The sequence below is a fragment of the Carlito syrichta genome, unplaced genomic scaffold (genome assembly GCF_000164805.1).
Source record: "Carlito syrichta isolate Samal-C Ts95f unplaced genomic scaffold, Tarsius_syrichta-2.0.1 Scaffold301997, whole genome shotgun sequence".
NCBI classification, from domain to species: Eukaryota; Metazoa; Chordata; class Mammalia; order Primates; family Tarsiidae; genus Carlito; species Carlito syrichta.
The window spans coordinates 185,860-207,088 of record NW_007246093.1 but is presented as its reverse complement, the minus strand read 5'-3'; the positions used below and the strand labels follow the sequence as shown (position 1 = coordinate 207,088).

General features: G+C 35.6%; 1 protein-coding gene across 1 annotated transcript in view; it reads right to left on the bottom strand.

Annotated features, from left to right (window-relative positions):
* The window catches only part of TFAP2D (transcription factor AP-2 delta), a 61,943-nt gene that overhangs the window by 14,128 nt on the left and 26,586 nt on the right, over window positions 1–21,229 (bottom strand). Inside the window, exons 6-7 of the mRNA XM_008055870.1 lie at window positions 16,601–16,742; window positions 9,311–9,424 (exon numbers count right to left, since the gene is read on the bottom strand). Of these exons, the coding sequence (XP_008054061.1) occupies window positions 9,311–9,424; window positions 16,601–16,742 (256 nt within the window). The remainder of the gene's footprint in view (window positions 1–9,310; window positions 9,425–16,600; window positions 16,743–21,229) is intronic.

Genomic DNA, 21,229 nt, shown 5'->3' with positions numbered 1-21,229 from the left:
GATCTAAAAATTGACCTTCCATATGACCCAGCAATCCTCTTTCTGGGAATATACTCGGAGGAACTCAAATTACTCTATGAAAAAGATACTTGCACCTGCATGTTTACTGCAGCATTATTCGCAATAGCAAAAACATGGAATCAACTGTGCTGCCCATCGAAAGTGGACTGGATTTTAAAAATGTAATACATTTACACAATGGAATATTGCACAGCCATAAGGAAGAACAAAATTATGAACTTTGCTGCAACTTGGATGGATTTAGAGTCTATAATACTCAATGATCTATCACAGAAACAAAGACCCGAGTACCACATGTTCTCATTGATAACCAGATCCTGAACAATTATCACAATACTACAAGAAAAGGATTGGCAGTAGTGGGAAACTGCCAGGGAGGGGGAGCACACTTCATCAATAAGGGTATCGGATCGGTATGGGGACAAAAGTGAGGCTCAACCATTATCTGTACAATGACCATTTGTATACCTAACCCTGAATTGTACCCCATTTCTTTAAAATACAAATCTAAAAAGAAAAACAAATACAAAAACAATTTCTGTGATCAAGTTTTAGAAACATGGGGAGGCTGGGCGCAGTGTCTCAAGTTTGTAATCCTAGCACTTTGGGAGGCCAAGGTTAGGGGATTGCCTGAGACACGTGTTTGAGAACAACCTGGGCAACTTGGTGAGACCTCATCACTACGATAAAACTAAATTAGCTGGGTGTGGTAGTACACTCCTGTAGTTCCAGCTACTTTGAAGGCTTGCCTGAGCCCAGCAGGTTGATGCTGGGGTGGCTGTGAGCAGGCCAGTACACTCCAGCCTGGGTGGCAGAAGAAGAAGAAGAAGAAGAAGGAGGAGGAGGAGGAGGAGGAGGACGAAACATGGGGATATTTTTAGATCTTTTAGGAATCTTGAGTACTGCATGTTCTCACTCATAAATGGACCCTGAACAATTATCCTAATATTATAAGAAAGGGATTGGCAGTAGTGGGAAGCTGCCAGGGAAGGCAGGGGCACACCTCATCAATAAGGGTAACTGATCTCAAGCAGGTGAAGTGGGGACCAAAGTGAGGCCGAAACTTTACCTACACAATGACCATTTGTATACCTAGCCCTAAATTGCACCCCACAACTTTAAAATAAAAAAAGTTAAAAAAGAAGCATGGGGCTAGCATCCCTTCCATTCCAAACAGTTTCTGGGAACATCTAATATGCATTGTCATACTTTGAGATGGACATAATAGTGAGGGTTTTTGGAACACTTTCAAAGAGCATGTCACAGTGTTATCGCTCTAGGAAACTCAATTTGGGGAAGTGTGTTAATAACTACCATGAATCTGTGCCAGAATGCAAGATTTGTGTCCATCTACTACTCTAAGGTCACATTCTTTCTGTTCTTCTCAGACTCTTATTTTGAGGTTCCAAAGGGTAATGGGTCCTTGTGTCTCCATTTTGTCTTAATTTAACTCATTAGCAAAGTAGGTTAAGGATGCAGTCATTGCACACACATTAGAAGAGACCAGAATCAATCACATCCAAGTCAACTTCTTGAAGGTGATAACATCTGATACCTGCACCATATTTTCTACATATGGGAATGAAGTTTTTAGGGTAAGTTAGTCATCTCCTTATATCTCTCCATATCAGACATATCGTATTTTCTACTTGGGATAGAGGAATGAAAGTGCTAAGCTTAGGACTTGTGCTTTTAAAAATGAATTTTATTAAACCTGTTTTTAAGATGAACAGGTTAAGAAAACATATAAAAGTACATGCAACCATATAGAAACACAGCATAAATCATAATTTTAAGTGGAGTTGTAAATTGAGAACGAGATGAAATATAACTTGTCTAGAAGGAGACAGAGATCATCCAGCTGAACTGCGTTGCCTTATGAACATACAGAAGACAGAGAGGCAAAGTGTTTATTCTAAGTCTACACACCTAGCTGGTAACCAAGAGAAGACCAACTTAGGGCCACTGACAATTCATCCTGAGTGCTTCTCACCATCCTGCTGTCTCCTTGTGAATTCTTCCCCAATCCATAGCTCAGCAACGATAGAAAATTTCTTCTCCCAGATATGCATTCCTCAAAGTCAATTATTCACACAAATATTTATTATAGGGTCATGTTTGTAACTTTTCTTTTAAATTCAGAGTCTCACTCTGTCACCCAGGCTGGAGAGCAGTGGCACACACACACAGCCACCTCAGCCTCAACCTGCTGTGGGCTCAGGCAATCCTTGCACCTCAACCTTCCAAGTAGCTGGAACTACAGGTGCACGCTACCATGCCCAGCTTATTTTATTTTATTTTATTTTAATTTATTGTAGAGATGAGTCTCACCAAGTTGCCCAGGCTGCTCTCAAATCCCTGAGCTAAGGCAATCCTCTCACCTTGGCCTCCCAAAATGCTGGGATTACAGACTTGAGCAGCCATGCCTAGCAATTTGAAACAATTGCTTCTGATTTCTAGTGTTTGAATGACTAGCCTCCTATGTGTTGAATCTAAAAATCCATTAAAATTCCACCAAATAACCTGCAAAGGATATTCTAATGTATGTATCCCCTGACAAAGATTCTTTGCTTGACCAGACTTTATTTAGTCTCTTGAATTTTCTCCTAGGATTATCTGTGCACTTCTTTGTAATATCCAGTTTTAATAATAATCCTTGGCTGTAAATTCCCACTTGTATAACTAATCCTGAATTGTACCTCACATTTGGCCAGGCGCGGTGGCTCAAGCTTGTAATCCCAGCATTTTGTGAGGCCAAGGTGAGAGGACTGCCTGAGCTCAGGGGTTAGAGACAAACCTGGGTAACTTGGTGAGACCTTGTCTCTACGATAAATGAAAAAATAAGCTGGATATGATAGCATGTGCCTATAGTTTCAGCTACTCGAAAGGCTGAGGCAGAAGGATCACCTGAGCCCAGCAGGTTGAGGTTGTGGTGGCTGTAAGCGTGCCACTGAACTCTAGCCTGGGCAACATAGTGAGACTCCCACTCAAACAACAACAACAACAACAAAAACTACACATACCTTAGGCTCCTTAGGGAAAATCAAATATGCTCACATTTAAGTAGAGACAAACATCCTCTCTTCAGCTTGTTGCCAACAACACAGCACTCAGAAAATACTAGTTGAGTTGACCAGAATGCCTGTCATATGTGGAACTAAGGGAAATGGAATAAATAACCAGACAGAAAATTCGGGGAGACATGAGAACTGCCTTTAGAATTGGGAGTGAAACAGGATTAAAGTGATTCTGTAAGACCCCATGGAATGGAACATTAGGAAGACATTGTTGCCTCAATGGAAAGAAGACATTTTTGGTACAGTTGTCAGAGATAGAAAAGCAGTCTATCACTGAAAGTTGTCAAGCCTGGAGTGCGTGACAACTTGATAGGAATGTTGGATAGAAGATTTAAACGTTGAAGAGTAGGGAATGTAAGAGTCCTTCCAACACTGAGAATCAATGAAGAAAATGTAATTACCAGCAAGCACATAGGTATCTGGGATCACCTATACATTTCTTATTTCCAAAAGACAGTAGTGGGAAGGCCTGTTTCTAAGAAGGTAAGATTTCAACTTAAGTAGGAAAATTAAACACATTGACCATTTCACTTCCCTTGTCCAAAACATCATGGCGGGGAATGAATCAGTGGGGGATACCCAATTGAGATATTATATCTACACTTATTAACATACATTCATTGGACACATACTGTGTGCTAGGTACTATGGATAGAAAGATGAAAGAATTTTCTGATTGCCCCAGTAAATTACTAGTATGCTTAATCCTATTTTGTAGAATCACTCTTGTATATTAGAAGGCTTTAGTAATTGTTTTCCACTTTAGAAGTTCTTAAAGAATGGGAAAATCTTTTAGTTATCATCTCACTAGCACAGTAAAATACCATAAGCAATAAAGTTTCAGTTTTTCAAGGTGTGTTCTGAGAAAAATATCCTCCACATTTTTTTGGTAGGCTGCCCTCTCTGAACTGAGCATTAAAGATAGTCTAACTTCTTATTTATATTGTCGAATGTGATTTTGCTTGACTTCAGATTCAGAAGATTATGAGAACAAATGAGACAAGGAAGTAGAAAATTATTAAGATATCCTGAAATCCCAAAGAGGGGGATTCCTAACATTTTAGATAATTAGGTTTCTGAGTTTCTATCTGAACTGTGACTACTCTACTTGTGAAGCCTCATGCCAACTAGTTCTAACTGTAATCACCATTCCTGAGAATTGTGTCTATGAGGTCTTTGGCAGATTTCGATCAAATCTCTTTTCCCTTCTGGTTGGTGTTGTGATATCTGCTGTGTTCTCTACAACAATACACACTGTTGATGGTACTCTGTAAATTATAAATAATGAATAAGGCTGCCTTCTGTCATTTTGATGGAAACAGGCTTTCCAGGCTGTGAATTGTTAGAGGGGTCACTGCCATGCACACTGCTTTCCAGAACACACTGATATGTCAACTGTCGAGGAAAACTGGAAGTTGTGTTTTATCTGGATATATTACATTTGCTGAAAATAAGCCACAGTTCTCAAGGTACCAAACTGGTCACCTGATAAGGTATAATTCCAAGTGATCCACATAGGGAAGGAGATTTTGACTAAATGAAATAGCAACACAAGTTGATGTTACTAATTAGAGTATCCTCTATCCCTATCCAGTAACACTCCCTCTTCACTGTTTCCCCAGCCAACATTCAACAAAAACAGTGGAAAATCACTCTGCCAATTGCCTGCTTTCAAAATCAGATGTGATATGCTTCCTTTGTAATTCATCTTTTTCTTGAGCTTAGGGTTCTATCAAAATTAGTTACCACTATCAGAAAAGTATAAAAGAGACACACACTATGCTAAAGCATTTTTATCCAGATTGTTAGCAGAATCACAAATGTAGAATCTTTTAAATACATTAGTGTAGAAGATAGAATTTGTCATAATTATCAGTGCCACCTTGCATTTCTTCCAAAGGGGGAAAAAAACCTAACAGCTTAGGAATATCCTAAAACTGTGTTTTGTAAACCTGCCTACCAGAATCAACTTCAGAAATTTGAAAATAACAGAGATACCTGAGCCCTGCCTTAAAACTATTGAATCAAATAAAATATGTTCTCTTGTCCTTGAGATTTTTTAAAAATCCAATTCTAAGGACTATAGTAAAGTACAGTCTATTTCGAGGCCAGACAAAAAGCTGGCTTTTGCTATCCTATTGTTAAGATATCCTTTTTATGCTTCTTTTAATAAATGCACAATAAAAAATTACACACATTTAAATTTAATCTACATTAGGAGCTTTCAATTTTGTTTTTGATTGGAAATGTCAACTATGTATCTTTTGTTTAAAAGAACTTAATTTAAGACGTGCAAAAGAATAAGTTTGGACACTTATCTTATACACAAAATTTAACTCAAAATGGATCAAAGACCTAAACAAATTTTGATGAAGAAATAAAAACCCTTGTACACTACTGGCGAAAATGTAAAATGGCATAGTTACTACTGAAAATAATATGACAAAACCTCAATAAATAAATAAATAAATAAATAAATAAATAAATAAATAAATAAAGTTACCACATGATCCAGCAATTCCACTTCGGGATATATATCTGAAAGAACTGAAAGCAGGGTCTTGAAGAGATGGTTGCATGCCCATATTCACAGTAGCACTATCTATGCATGATGGTCAAGAAGTAGATGCAACTCAAGTGCCCATCAATGAGTAAATTAATTTTTAAAATGTAGCATTACTTATATTGTTTGAAAACCTTTCTTCAAGAAATGCAGACCAAAAAAATGTAGCATATATACATACAATAGAAAATTATGCAGCCCTAAAAGGAAGGGAATTTTGTCTCATGCTACAGCATAGATGAACCTTGAGAACATTATGCTAAGTGAAATAAGTCAGTCACAAAAAGACAAATACATATATGAAATAAGTAGCGTAGTTAAATTCAGAGAAACAGAAAGTAAAATGGTGGTTGACAGTGGCTGGGGTAAGAGGAAATGAAGGACTGTTGTTTAATGGGTACAGAGTCTCAGTTTTGAAAATGAAAAGTTGTGGAAATTAGTCACACAATGTGAATATGTTTAACACCATGGAATTGTACACTTAAAATAGTTAAGATGGTAACTTATGTGTTTTTTTAATCACAATTTAAAAAATATGTAGTTTAGAAAATTTGCTATAATTTTTGGTTATGTGATATCTATCATCTTTCTACTCTCTGTTATGAAATCAGAATATTTTATTTAAACAAAGTATAGTTAAAGAAAAATAAATAAAAATTCTGGCAAACATTTAAAATGCATAATAAACGCGAAATCATAGCTTTCTGATATACAAAATACTCAATATTTATATAATAATGCTGACATTTTATATATAATATTGGAAGTAAATACATAATGTAGTGTTGGAAAGTTTTAAGGTATGGCTATGTATTTCAAATTGTGATTCAGTACATAAGGTTATGTATTTCAAATATGTAATCTCATAAGTTTTATACCCCAAATATAATTTCTCCTTCTTTTCCACTATGGGGGAAGGTAGCCATTTACCATATATTTAGCTTCTCTGTGGGTAATAGTTTATTACCGTATTCTGCATGGAGAGATAAATTATAGAATATAAAGCCCACTTTCAGCTCACTTGTAAAAGTAAAAGTTTTTTCTGAAGAATTCTGTGGCAGTAAGCTGGCAACTGACTAACATATCAACAAATTAGCCAATTGTGCCTGTGTTGAGCAAACAAATGTTTTGCCTATTTCCCATAAAAACTAGTATTCAGTTTTCATACTGATGCTCTATTTTGTTTTGGGCTTTAAAAAGGACAACTTACTGTCCAATGGAGGAGTCAGCATTTGTAACTAGGAATACCTAAAACATATGATGGAATCCCATTCTCTGTACTTTAATAGTATGCTCCTCCATAGCGTGAATTTGTAACTTAAGAAACTTTTTAAAATCCATAATGGAACTTGAATGAAAATTATTAAGTCCTTAGGTGAACGTCTGCAAAAAGCGTAAATTCCTTTAGAGTGTACACAAACAAAAATTTGGAAAATATTTGTACAAATATAATAGTGGAGCCATCTATCTCTTTTCAACTTGGATCACTGGTGAAGGCAAATGATATATCATTTATTAAATGCTGACTTTATATTCTTTATCTTATTTTAGCATATAATGAAGGGGTTCTTATTCCATTAAGAGCTAGAAAAATAAAGGTTTGGAAAGAGCATATAAGTTACCCCAAACAACCAAGCTTAAGTATATAAGGCCCTGGATTTGAAAATGGTTCTATTGGCCTGGCTCAGTGGCTCAGCCTGTAATCCCAGCACTTTGAGAGGTTGAGGCTAGTGCATTGCCTGAGCCTACGAGTTCAAGACCACCCCGGGCAACTTGGCAAGACCTCTTCTCTACAATAAGTCAAAAATTAGCCAGGCATGGTAGCACATGCCTGTAGTTCCAGCTACTTGAAAGGCTGAGGTGGAAGGATCATGGGTGCCCTACACTCCAGTCTGGGTAACAGAGGGAGACTCCAACTCAAAAAAAGGAAGAAAGAAAGAAAGGAAGGAAGGAAGGAAGGAAGGAAGGAAGGAAGGAAGGAAGGAAGGAAGGAAGGAAGGAAGGAAGGAAGGAAGGAAGAAAAAAGAAAAATGATTCTATTGACTTCAAAATTGTTTACCCTTAACTTCTTGTCATTATATTCTTCCTATTTTATTACACTTCACATTGCTAACTCCGTTGAGTTACAGGAGAAAAGCCTTATGAAATAGATCCCACATTTGATGCATTTCCATAAGATAAATCCTAAGTCGAACCTCCAGATATATTACATCTTGAGAAAATTTGTAACATGTCAGAAAATAAAATGTCCTACTGAAATGTCTCTGATGTTGCAGACTAAATTCCAACTTACTTATACACTCCTTATTTTGTATAATGAAGTACCTCCTTAATAGTCCTATAATTTTTAACAGGTATTAAAAGCATTTAAAAGTTTAATGTATATTAGTCTTTCCTTAGCTTTTTAAAAACCAAATGCTAATAACAAAAAGAAGAGACAATATTTTTATACTGATGAGAAATATCATGTAGGTATTAAAATACTAGAGTTTTAAAACTGTAAGACACCGGAATAATTGCTATGTTCTTTCTCACCTTCCATCTGGGGCATAAATTAACCAAAAAAAAAAAAAAATTCTCTTCACTTCCAAAACAACTCAGAAAATGAAATTTAAAATATGCTTCCAATAATACATTTTATGCTCTTGTGTGGTCTAACTTAAGAACCATTTGAAGTTTCTACTTGCATAGAAATTATTAACGTACTTCTGAAAAGTCAGTGATATCCTGTTAACTTCTGTCATGTCATCTGTCCATTCAACAATTTGCATTACCAAGCTAAAGAACCATTTAAAAAGCTTCATATTTCTCATCCAAAAGCGCTGATATCATATGAAATATTTACTTTTATAAATTGACAATTTTCTGATAATGCATGAAGATATTAAATTTTCCAATCTAAAATGTTTCATGTATTGTTATTCTCTCAATTTAATTTTATGAATTTAGAATTTCAGAAAAATTCAGCCAGTCACTGCTATGATCTCAAAGTTTGTGTCCCACCCCACTCCAAAGTCATATATTAAAACCTAATCTCCAATGCAGGAGTATTAAGAGATGGAATCTTCAGGAGGTGATTAGGTCAAAAAGGCAGAGCCCTCATGAATGGGATTAGTACCCTTATGAAAGAACCCAAGGGATCTTGTTTGCCCCTTTCATCTTGTGAGGAAAAATTGAGATGTTTCCATCTCTGAAACAGAGAATAAGTCCCAATCAGACACTGAACCTGCCCTCACCTTAATCTTGAACTTCCCAGTCTCCAAAACTCTGAGCAATGAATTTCTGCTGTGTATAAATTACCCAGTCTAAGTTATTTTGTTATAGCAACCTGAACAGACTAGGGTACCAAAAAAATGCATACACATTTTAAGGAAGGAAAAAAAACTGTATTAAAATTGTAATACTCAATATATACCTGCCTGTTGCATGGTGATGCTAGCATTTGAGCAAACGTCATACTATACATTGCTACCATAATTCAATTCAACTTCTAAAAGTATTATATAGATAACATCTCTTAAAATGTATATACATTTTTTGGCTTTCCTTGTGTAAATGGAACTGTGATAGAAATAGAAAAATGTGTGGTTAGTAAAGACGGTTTAACAATTTAAAAGAGAGTTAGAGAGAGTTGGAAAACCAGTCTTACCTGAAATGTGTTAAATGTCTCTGAATGTCAAGGTCTAGAATTGGAGTGGGTCTGGAGGATCCCAGTGGTGATCTATCTTGGCTCAAGAGGTCTTGAAATTCTTTACAAATTTGTCTACAATGAAAGATTCAAAACTGAAATTGAACTATTGACATGGGGCTTTAATTTTATCCCATGATATTTTACCAAAGATTTTTTTTCTCTCTTTTGAAAGAAGACTAGATAAAATTCATAAAGCAATCTCCAAAGTTCCATTCACAGCATACAGTTGAGGTTCACAATGGTGACTTTGTTCTCAAGGACTATAGTTTAGTCAGAAAACATTTCAAACAAAAAACCATCCATGGGCACTGACAAAATCAATGTTCATCTTTAAGGTGAATTTTCACAGATTAACCTCAGGATAAGGGAAATAAGGGAACACCCATATAAAAGATGGAGTAGTGGCTCACACCTGTAATCCTAGTGCTCTGGGAGGATTGCAAGGCTTCAGTAAGCTATGATTGTGTGACTATACCTCAGCCTGAGTGACAGCTCAAGACTCTGTCTCTTAAAAAATTACATATGTGTTGCCAGGCTTGGTGGCTCAGCCTGTAATCCCAGCACTTTGGGAGGCTGAGGTGAGTGGATTGCCTGAGACCACATTTTACGCTCTTGTGTGGTCTAACTTAAGAACCTTTTGAAGTTTCTACTTGCATAGAAATTATTAACATCCTTCTGAAAAGTCAATGATATCCTGTTAACTTCTGTCATGCCATCTGTCCATTCAACAATTTGCATTACCAAGCTAAATAAATAAATACATAAATATCTGGATGTGGTAGCAAGTGCCTGTAGTTCCGGCTACTTGGAGGACTGAGGCAGAAAGATCGCCAGAACCCAGCAGGTCGATGCTGGGGTAGCCATGAGAATGTCACTACACTCCATCCTGGGTGACAGAGTGAGGCTCCAACTCAAAAAAAAAAAAAAAAAGTACATAGGCTTACTTCAGAGCCATGATTCAAGTAGACTTTGAAAAATCTTTTCTTCCCAATATTGTATTATAATCCAGACCTTTGTGAACTAATTTTATATTTTAATATTTGAAGTAGATAATCACTTATAATGTAGTTCACCAGCCTCACAAAAATGGTTATATTATGCTCCATATAAGCTAATTTCTTGCAAAAATTACCCTCGAGCTTATTTTTCTGCTGCCTGTTTTGCTTTAAATGGTTATAAAATTTCTGCTCATTAGTTTCAGTTTAATTACAACATTACCATATATGTTGGATAACAATAAAACCCTTATGATACGTAGTCTGAATGCTGTATCTAGGGAAAATATTTTTTAAAAAACAACAAAACACTAAACTAATGCAGTTGCTAAAAGTGAGGTAAAGGATTGCCAAGAAATTGATTAAAAGCATCCATAATCTAAAGTGATAAAACTCCATATTCAAGGGATTATATGATAGGAATGAAATATTTTGTCTGTTTCAGCAATGGGGCAGTCACAAAATGTAACAATATAGCCCTGGCTATGATTGTCAACATAACCAAAGACAAGTACAAATGATCAAATTATCCCAAGTGAATATGTGTAGGCCCAGCCATTATCCTACTCTTAAGACATTTGTGTCATCAACAAATGACTACTAAAAAGTAACAACATATCTTGAAGTATAAATAACTTATCACTGAGTTAAAATCAGTGGACATTTATTTATTATAGGTGTCTAATATTGATTGAATTCTGCTAAAGATAATTTATGATTTTTTTATGGACAATGAGGTCTTGGTTTATTGCCAGTGTTCACATTTGGGTCAGTTCACAGAAATTGCCTTAATCACTTGTACAGAACACGGGTGGGAGTTAAAATGGGCCAGGGATGGAAAAAACAAAGTCTTTATCTGCTTAAATAAAACACGATCCTCCATGTCCCTTTCCTAGTGTTTTGCTTGAGTCTCAGATGCAGCATCTAAATGCATGCGTTTAAACAAACGCATGTGTCTACTTTCATTGAGAAGATGTGCTCTGAACTCCTCACTTTTTCTGTTCTAAGTAAGATGCAGTTGGTTCAATTTCAGGTATATTGCACACCTTTTAGCAGATTAAACTAAGCGTCTGATGCCATTTTGTGGATGCATCACAGTCTTTTATTTTTTAAATAGAAATAGAAATTATCTTTGTTTTGGAAACTTATAACTAAACGTCTAACTAAACTTTTAAATATAGCTTTATGTTATAATTTGCCAGACTAGCAATACAAATTTGTGGAGTAGGCCATCACTATGATCCATTTTTCCTGAAGAAAGACTGGAGTTGTTTTTAGAACAGTCCTTTGTTTTCCTATCAGATTAAACACATTTTTAAAAATTAAAATAAAGATGGAAACATAACTTTAGCTCTTGTGTTATCATATCAGAATTATTGGAATAATTGAATGAACTGAGTTATAAGTTGACAAATCAACTTTGTTCCTGTATAAGCAATATAGCAAGTTATAAAAAAAATTAAATTTATGAAGAAGGGAGAAAAAGCCAAAGGGTGGGAAAAATTAACTCAAGCTACATAATTCAACTATACCACACATGAAGTTCTATCAGGGGTAGTATTAGAATTCTCCACTTTTTTTTTTTTTTTTTGAGTTGAAGTTTCACTCTGTCACCCAGACTGGAGTGCAACGTTGACCTGCTGAGCTCCGGCGATCCTTTCACCTTTGCCTTCCAAGTAGCTGGAACTACAGGCGCGAGCTACCACGCCCGGCTAATTTTTGATTTATTGTAGAGATGAGGTCTCGCCAAGTTGCCCAGGTGGGTCTCGAACCCGCAGACTCAGGCAATCCACTCACCTTGGCCTCCCAAAGTGCTGGGATTACAGGCTGAGCCACCGAGCCCGGCCTTAAAATTCTCCACTTTGTGTAACTAATTCTTCTGCTTACTCACTCACTTTCAAGCTTCTAGACTTGAAAACAGATGACAATCCTGAAGATTCCCTTTAGGCAATTATCATCATCATCCCATTATGACAGTTACAAAATTATTATTTTTATGACTAGTTTCATTCTTATTTAAATTTTTATTTATAAAGCTACAAAAAGAAATACTTTTACTTCTCAAAGCAAAGTGTCATATTATGAGTTATGTAACATAAGATGAGCTTCGATGAATCATATATTCTAATTCTATCATTTAGAATCATACGTTCTAACTTTATCACATCCATTAAGAATGTAAGTTTTTAGCTGATGTTTGGGCTTAAAGTTCTATGTTTCACCTTTTGATGATTAATATGATGATAACCTTAAAAATTGTTAACTATTCTTCTTTACCTTAATGTAAATCAAACATCAAGCATATTTAGTTCTAAAATCAATGAGGAGATTTAAGCATGTTTTCTATTAACCAAATAAATAAATGTTTTATCTGGTACATTAGTAGAATCCCAAAATTGTCTTAGTTTGTATCCTTTTACCTAAATAAATGTCTAAATTACACCAAAATATTTGGTTAGTTAACAAAACACTAGAAATAAAGAGGAATTAGGAGACTAATGACAATCAATAGATCTTACATACAACTGCATACTTGGTAACATACTTAAATATAACTGAGTCTGTTATTCATGGAGGTTAGAAATAAATATTTAGGCCTATGGGCAATGTAGATCAGAAATTGAATGTCTCATCCAATAAATTATGGATTTCATATTTATTTTCGATAAAGTTATCAAAGTCTTATGAACAAAGGTGAGCTGACTAGAATGTAAAGAATATCCATTCAGGTTACTTAATATTAACCTTTAGCTTTTTAACAGATGAAACTATCCAGTGTTTTACCACTGGTAGAAAATTAGTATCTGCTCAGATCACATGTTGGGTCTGTTCATGTGTTGCAAAAAAAAAAAGCATATTATTCCTACAATTCCCTAATTTCTCTAGTTATAGTGATGGCTGGTTGTTTTACATATGTTTGCTATGACTGCATAGTCTATGATTATTTGATTTTTTTATTTCACAGTGTTCAATAAGAAGGTGGAATGCATATAAATATCAAGAAACAAAGATTATAAGGGATGTATTTGAATTTATGGGCTATTTACTCTTGTGTAAAACAAGTTAATTGGAACTAGTACACTCAATTCTTGCTTGACATTTAATGGCCTCCAAATGTGCAGCTATGGGCAGAGGGATCAAAGAAAATTACATATTCTCACAATGTTTTTTGAAATTCAGGTTCAAAATAGCACCCAAAATGGTTTATATTACTTAGATTGCAGGTAAAAGGAATATACTACTACCAGGTCAAATACACTACTCAAAAATATATGTCTCAGGCCAGGTGCAGGGGCTCATGCCTGAAAATTTCAGCACTTTGGGAGGCCGAGGCAAGAGGATTACTTGAGCCCAGGAGTTTAAGACTAGCCTGGGAAACATAGCAAGACTTTTGTCTTTACAAAAAAAAAAAAAAAAGAAAAGAAAAGAAAATTAGCCAAGTGTGGTGGCACATGCCTATAGTCTCAATTACTTGAGAGGCTGAGGTGGAAGGCTTGTCTGAGCCCAGGAAATCGAGACTGCAGTGAGCTGGAATTGTGCCACTGTACTCCAGCCCGGGTGGCAGAGTGAGATTCTGAGTCAAAAAAAAAAAAAAAAAGATGTCTTAGTATAACTTTGACAAATATGGATGTATATTTTAAACTTTCTAGCATTTATTTCTGTGAAAACAAAGTCTCTGTGGTAATTTGAATGCACACAGAGACTTCCAAACTCTTCAACAAAATGATAGGATCCCCCAAGAAAACAGGAATTTTGTTTATTATGTTGATGAAGGTAGTGGTGAACAGTTACAAAGCCATTCCTGGGTGAAGGAGCACAAGAAGAAGAGTTGCTTTTTTGGATTAGGGAGTGAGGCTTTGAATATGAATGATGAAACTACAACCAAGAAATTTCAAAGTAGAAAATAGGAAGGTGTTTTCTTTGGATGATTTGTATTTTTGTATAACAGTATCATTCAAAGATAACATATAGGTATGCACATTGGGAAATCTGTATGATTTTGCCAGTTAGAATGTTTTGTTTTGTTTTTGTAGTGATGAGATTGCCCAGGCTGGTCTCAAACTCCTGGCCTCAGTGATCCTTTTGCCTTGGCATCCAAAGTGCTGGGATTACAGGCATGAACCACCACACTAGGTTATTTGATATCATTAGAATGTCATGCTTTGGCACACTGGGTAGATACTACCTAATTATAGTACTGTAGTGTAAGTCTCTTGATCTGTAACAAGTCCTCATTTTTCTCCTGAGGCTATATTAAAGATTCAAACTAACTATATATACTTTTCATTGCTTCTAAAGAAATTGAAACATGACTAAGGAGGAACCCTTTGAGTCAAGAAACCATTTGGAAAAGGAAGAGTAAAAACAAAGTAGAGGTAAAGACTCCCAAAAGATACACCATGCAAAAGGTTCAGATTTAGATCTTTCAACTAGCAAGTTTTCAGGAGGTTCCATAACACAAAATTTATCTCTAAATTTTGTGTTCAAGTTTTATAACTGCCTAATAATTTTTTTTCTCTCTCTTAATCTTTATTCTTTCATTCTGCTATTTCTTCCCCTTTACCTCATTTTGTCTTTTCTCTTGCCACCAACTTTTGTTTTTCTCCTCTTTGGGAAAAAGTGAGATAATCATTTAGTACTTCCATAAAAGCGATAGATCAGTCTACTCCTATATCTAAATGGTGACAGCCACAAGCAGTGCACGGACCCTGTCAAGGGATTCAAGTCTCTTGGCCAACCAAGATGGCAGGTGTCCCTTATAATCTCATAAATTGGTAAATATACCTATGTCATGTTAGAAGCTGGAAGATGAGGGAATATTTAATATTGTTTTTATGCATTGAGTCAATTTAAATTTTAGTCAGCATGTTGTAAAGTCATTAGATAATTATTTTTCATCAGTTTCTAAGAAGCAATGTTTCTAATACTATCTACCTTAGGCTTTCCCTTAAAAAAAGTTTTTCCCAAATAAAAAATGAATTTCTAAATGATAATTTAGCCACCTGGAACTGTCACTTCTAAAGTCTGAATAAAGAATTATAAAACTACTTAAGAATTGTAATGACATATATTGTCGTCACTTATTTTCATAAAGAAGAGATAACGGCTAGGCTTGGTGGCTCAGTCTGTAATCCCAGCACTTTGGGAGGCTGAGGCAAGTGGATTGCCTGAGCCCGCGAGTTCGAGATCAGTCCAGGCAACTTGGCGAGACCTTGTCTCTACAGTAAATCAAAAATTAGCCTTGTGTGGTAGCGTGTGCCTATAGTTCCGGCTACTTGGAAGGTTGGAAGGCTGAGGTGGAGGGATCGCTGGAGCCCAGCAGGTCAGTGCTGGGGTGGCAATGAGTGTGCCACTGGTCTCCAGCCTGGGCGATGGAGTGAGACTCCAACTCAACAACAACAACAACAACAACAACAAAGAGAAGACAAGAATTAGTTACTACCTGAAACATTTTTTGTCCTAAAGTTTTTGAACATGGTGGTCCTTATAGTTTGGCTAGGTTTTCACACAAGAAATAGTAGTATTTCCATAAATTACCACAGAACTTTCAAGTTTGCGGGAATTTAGAAGTGATCTTACACAAGCTTTTCCTGTTCCTATTGTATTGATACATTTGCCTATATTACTTCCCTCAATATTTTAATTGGGCTTTTACAATTTCCAGAAACTTTCACATGCATTATACCTTTTTTAGGCAATATCACCATGGGGGGTGATGACTTAGTACAGGAATTATTTGCTTAATTATACATAAGAAAAGATGGGGACACCGATGGCGATCCTTGGTCTCAAAGGTCACTCTGGTACTCCTCATGCATCTGTGCTCTCATTTTTTTGGTCACATTCCCCAAACATTCATAGTATCTTAAGATCTTTATTTTCATTTATTAAGGCAAAATGAGTGCCTCAGAACAAATTACTTAGCAATCAAAGGCATATTTGCCTGGGAACTACATTTCCTAAACATATTTTCTCCTAGAATTTCTGAATAGTCTGAAGAAGTTTTTTCATTTTGTTTTTTTTTAAAGAACTTTTATCAGTTCAATGATAACTCTATTAGTAATAAAGAGCAGTTTGAAAATCTTGCCTTGAGTGCAGAAGGGTGGAGGGTTCTTACTTAATATATTTAGCTGCTGGCTGTATGATTCCCGTTGTCTTGGAGAACTGATACTTTCTAGACTGTTGCCCTCATTCAAAGAAAAAAGAAAAAACTGAAGATGAAAGCACACAAAGCCTCCCCCATTCTGCTTACTTGGTCGCCAGGATCATCTTTTTTCTTGCTGTCTGTTCTTTCTGTTCCATATGCTGTCTGGCAAGATGTTCTCCTACTGCTTTGGCTGGAAACTCTGTTTCACAAGTGTAGCCAAAATCCCGAGCCAAGTGCAAAGCCTCCCCTGTTGACAAACAATACAAGTCAGTGTCTCACCAATATCTAGCCTTAACAATAGTAGTATCTTACATTTTCCTCAAGCCTCACTGGTGGTTGTGGTCAGATGGATCACTTTTCCTACTTTAAACAATCTATGAGAAAGGACTTTTGGGGGTGGGGAGCTGGGTAGTGAGGAAGGATGAAGAGAAATTGAAGAGCAGAGAAGTGATTTACCAGGCAGGGATCTGTGGGAAATTGAGGGGGAAAACTGGTAACATAATTCAGAAGTTTTGACTCCTCTCATGGCTCTGGCCGTTAGACCAGACTCACTTCTAATATTTCAGGCATTGATTCCCAAGGGAAAAAGCTCCACAGACATGTTTTTTGTTGCTTTTGAACCTACAACCTACTCTTAGTATATCTAAACTATGCAGATGTCTTTTCCATGGAACCTATTACAATATCTGGCAAAGGGGCCAAATAACTTTTCAAAGAAGTTGGAAGTTTTCAAAGAGCTTTGGAAAGCAAAATAATAAATTATATTCAATTTCATAAGATTACATTGCTAAAGACAGTATATTATGTAATTACAGAACTGGCATATCAAGTTTTATGGAGGACTTTAGTACAATATAGCACAATGTACAATGCTTAAGTATAGTAAAATCATATATAACTTTTGTCCTTTCACAAAATCTTAAACCCAAGTACATTTTTAGAAAATGGGCTAAAAATGCCTTGTCAGCAAAGTAAGATTTAGTGATAGAAATCAATCTGGAAAACAATGGTATTTTTTTTTTTTTGAGTTGGAGTCTCACTCCATTGTTCAGGTTGGAGTGCAATGGCACACTCATGGCCACCCCAGTGTCGACCTGCTGGGCTCTGGCAATCCTTCTGCCTCAGCCTTCCAGGTAGCTGGAACTATAGGTGCGCGCTACTGCACCTGGCTGATTTTTGATTTATTGTAGAGATGAGGTCTCGCCAAGTTACCTGGGCTGATCTGGAGCCTGTGGGCTCAGGACAATGGTATTTTTAAGGCTTAAGCAAGTCAAATTTTACCTGGCCATTAAATTTTTTTAAAAATCAAGTTTTTACTGCATATATATTAAGCATCTACTTTGTTTGAGGGATAGTGCTAGGTAGGAATAATGGGGAACATAAAGGGGTACCAAAGTTGATCCTGTCTATAGGAAGATGACATTCATAGCAATAATACTAGCAATAACAACAATAACAAACTCAATACCTTAGTAGCACTTTTAAATTTTTATTGTGCCTATGTAAACATCTATAATCTATACATATTTATTGATATTATGGTGACTATATATAACACAAAATAAAAATGGTTACATGTAACAGGAGGAAAGAAACATAGTTTCTGGTACAGAAAAGGAGGAAGAAAAACTTATAGATATATACAAAATAAATATAAAAAATAGGCTAGTAAATATCAATGAAAATATCCTTAGTAAAGATGTTTTTATTCCCACAAAATGTGAGACTTCCTGTTCTAGACCCTGGCAAAAGAATCTAATTAAATACAAAACTATTGTAATTAAGTAAACATACTAGTGCAGATAATGTTTTGTGAACTCCAATCATGTCCCTCCCCACCCACATTACAAGTGAGCAATAAACAGTCTTTAGTTGGGATTTTTTTCCCTCTCCATTTAAAATAGAAAGACAACAGAATGAAATAGAAAGGATCTCTATATTAATTATTCTGAGTGGCACTAGCTTAATGGAAGGTCACAGCTTTGGATAAAGCTGTAATGTGCAAGCAGTATTTTTTAAATGTCTATTATCTGCAACTTATTACTCTAACCAATTAGCAAAGAAAATGTGTGCATATTTGGATGAAGAAAAGCACAATTAAAAATAAAAAAATATTGTTATGCCATAGAGATAGTCACTGCTACTAGAAAAATGGCAGAAGGGAGAGATTATCTGAGAAATTTCAAATTTGGAGGTAAATGTCTTAAGCTTGACCCATCAAATAGTACCACCAAACCAGAGGATAAACTCATATGGACCTTAGGATTTAAAAGGATCTTGCAACTAACACAATAACATCATTCGTAGTGTTATCTTTGTACAGCAAGTTGAGTTACAAATATTAAGATAGCTGTACATTGCTATTGTTCACACAGAAATAGATATTTAAATAAAAATATGTCCTTTTTCCCTCTACTGCTTGTGCAATAGTGGGAGAAGTGAAACAGAGCAAACAGGAGGACTGCAGGATGCCTCTTGAATTTTGTGCTAAAAGCTGATTCTTGAAGATCTGTCTCATTTTATGCAAAGCTCTCACCGTGTGGTAGTTTTAAAAACAGTTTGAGTGGAACAGCTGTTATTTACATTTCCACTGACAGCCAGATCCTTCCTTCCCTTAGTTCTGTTTACTGCTTTCTCCTGCTTGCGATATAACATTGTTACAGGATGTATAGCAATGCTACATCAAAAGAAGTGGCAAGTGAAGACACTCTGATATGTAGTTAAAATGTGTATATCATGCCACAAAAGTCTTGTGTGTGAGGATCCAAAAATGAATGAATAAATGAATCCATGAATTAAAATACACATGATATTTGGAAACAATGGCAAATCTATAGTTAAGACCCTTACAACAGATGTCTTAGTCAGCAGGTTTAAGAAAAATAGAAATTTTGGGATCAGAAAAGCATATGAGTAAGACTCAGAGGGGTCTGAATGATTTGGGAAATTAAAGACCCATAAGCTTCTCTATCTCTGTGGTAGGACAAAAATGCCAGTGTGAACAGTAAGCAAGTGTACTAACCTGTGGTGGAAAGAGCAATCCAGGAAAGACTGAGAACATTTTCCTTTCTACTTCTGTAACAACAAATATGGCTACTATCACTTCATTTCTGTGAGAGAGGTAGGATCCCTTGCTTTTCCTCCTGCCCTCACAATGGTTTTAAGCTATCCCTCTATTTCAATGAATTGTGGCACTGCCATCCACTCTTTATTTTTGTTTTTTTCTAACACAACTGAAGCAACATATTAAGTTTGACAAATATCTCTATTTTATTTCATGTCATTTCAAGAATTACATATTTTAGAAGTAAGATACTGAGTGTTTATGGGGATACGGTTAGTGTTTGCCAAGGAATATTTCAGGTGCCAATGCTTTAGGCCCTATGTGCCAAGTAATAACCTTCCTTCCAAAAAAATTAAAAGTGGGGGGGGAGGAACCATTGGAGGATATTCAATTTTTAGTAGTACCAGCAGCAGATGATAACTTAGATTAAATAACTCTCTTAAAAAATAGGCACAAGTACATTCCAGAACATGGGAAGAACATAAAAGGTGAATTTCCTCCTTGATTTCAGGGAATTCATTTTCTCATACTCCAAAACAAAAAGTAAAAAAAATTATGAAAAAAAAAATTAGCGACCATCACTGATGTTTCCCTGAAATAGAAAATTAATGGAAAAATGTTTTCTGAGGAAACGTTGATTACACATTGTACTGAGATTCTGGGTTTCCATATTATTTTTTAAAAAGCAGATTTAAATGTATTTTTTAACAAAGAAATAAATACATATAACTTTCTACCCTTTATGCAGTCATTAAGAATTTTTCCTTCCTTTAATGTTATTGTATTTTTAAAAATGTATTTCAGAAAACTAAGTCATCAGTAACAACCACTGGGGAGAGGAGACCTTATTTAGCAAATGGTGCTGGGAAAACTGACTGACCACATACAGAAGAATGAAGCAGGACCCCTGCCTATCTCCATATACAAAAAACAACTCTTAATGGATTAAAGACCCAAATGTAAAACCTCAAACTATAAGAATCTTAGAAAAGAACAGAGGGGATACCCTTATGCACACTGGAGTAGCCAACCAACTCCTGATCAAATCTCTAAAAAAATAAATATTTAATTCTAATTTGTGACCAGGCAAGTGGCTCACATCTATAATCCCAGCACTTTGGGAGGCCAAGGCAGGAGGATCACTTGAAGCTAGGCATTCAAGACCAGCCTGGTCAAAACAGTGATCCCGAACAACACTAATTTGTATTAAGCAGTATATCTACATTGTTATTCACCAAATATTCTTATCAGCTGTCACTGTAACAATATTGCTTTAAAAAATTTAGGTATAATTTACTATTACAAAATCCAGTGTTATTAAGTGAAAGCAATCATTTGTGTGTGTTAAATTCTAGTCACATTTCTATGATTTCAGTCTTATTTCCATGTGTGGGAGAATAGCACATTCAAATCTATGGGATTCTTCCAAGAAACACTTACTAGCAAACAAATTTGAAAATAATTTCAAGTCTGAATATGATATATTAAATAAATTGTTTTACAATATTAAATTTTAGAAAACCCTAGTGCTGAAGAACAAAGTAAATACAATCTGTTACGTTTTTCTCGAAGTCTTCTGAAAGGAATATATGCTACAACGCTGTACACCATATGATCTATGGCTTAGATAGGTGTCTTATAATGTGGTAGTTTCCCTAGTTTAATGATGA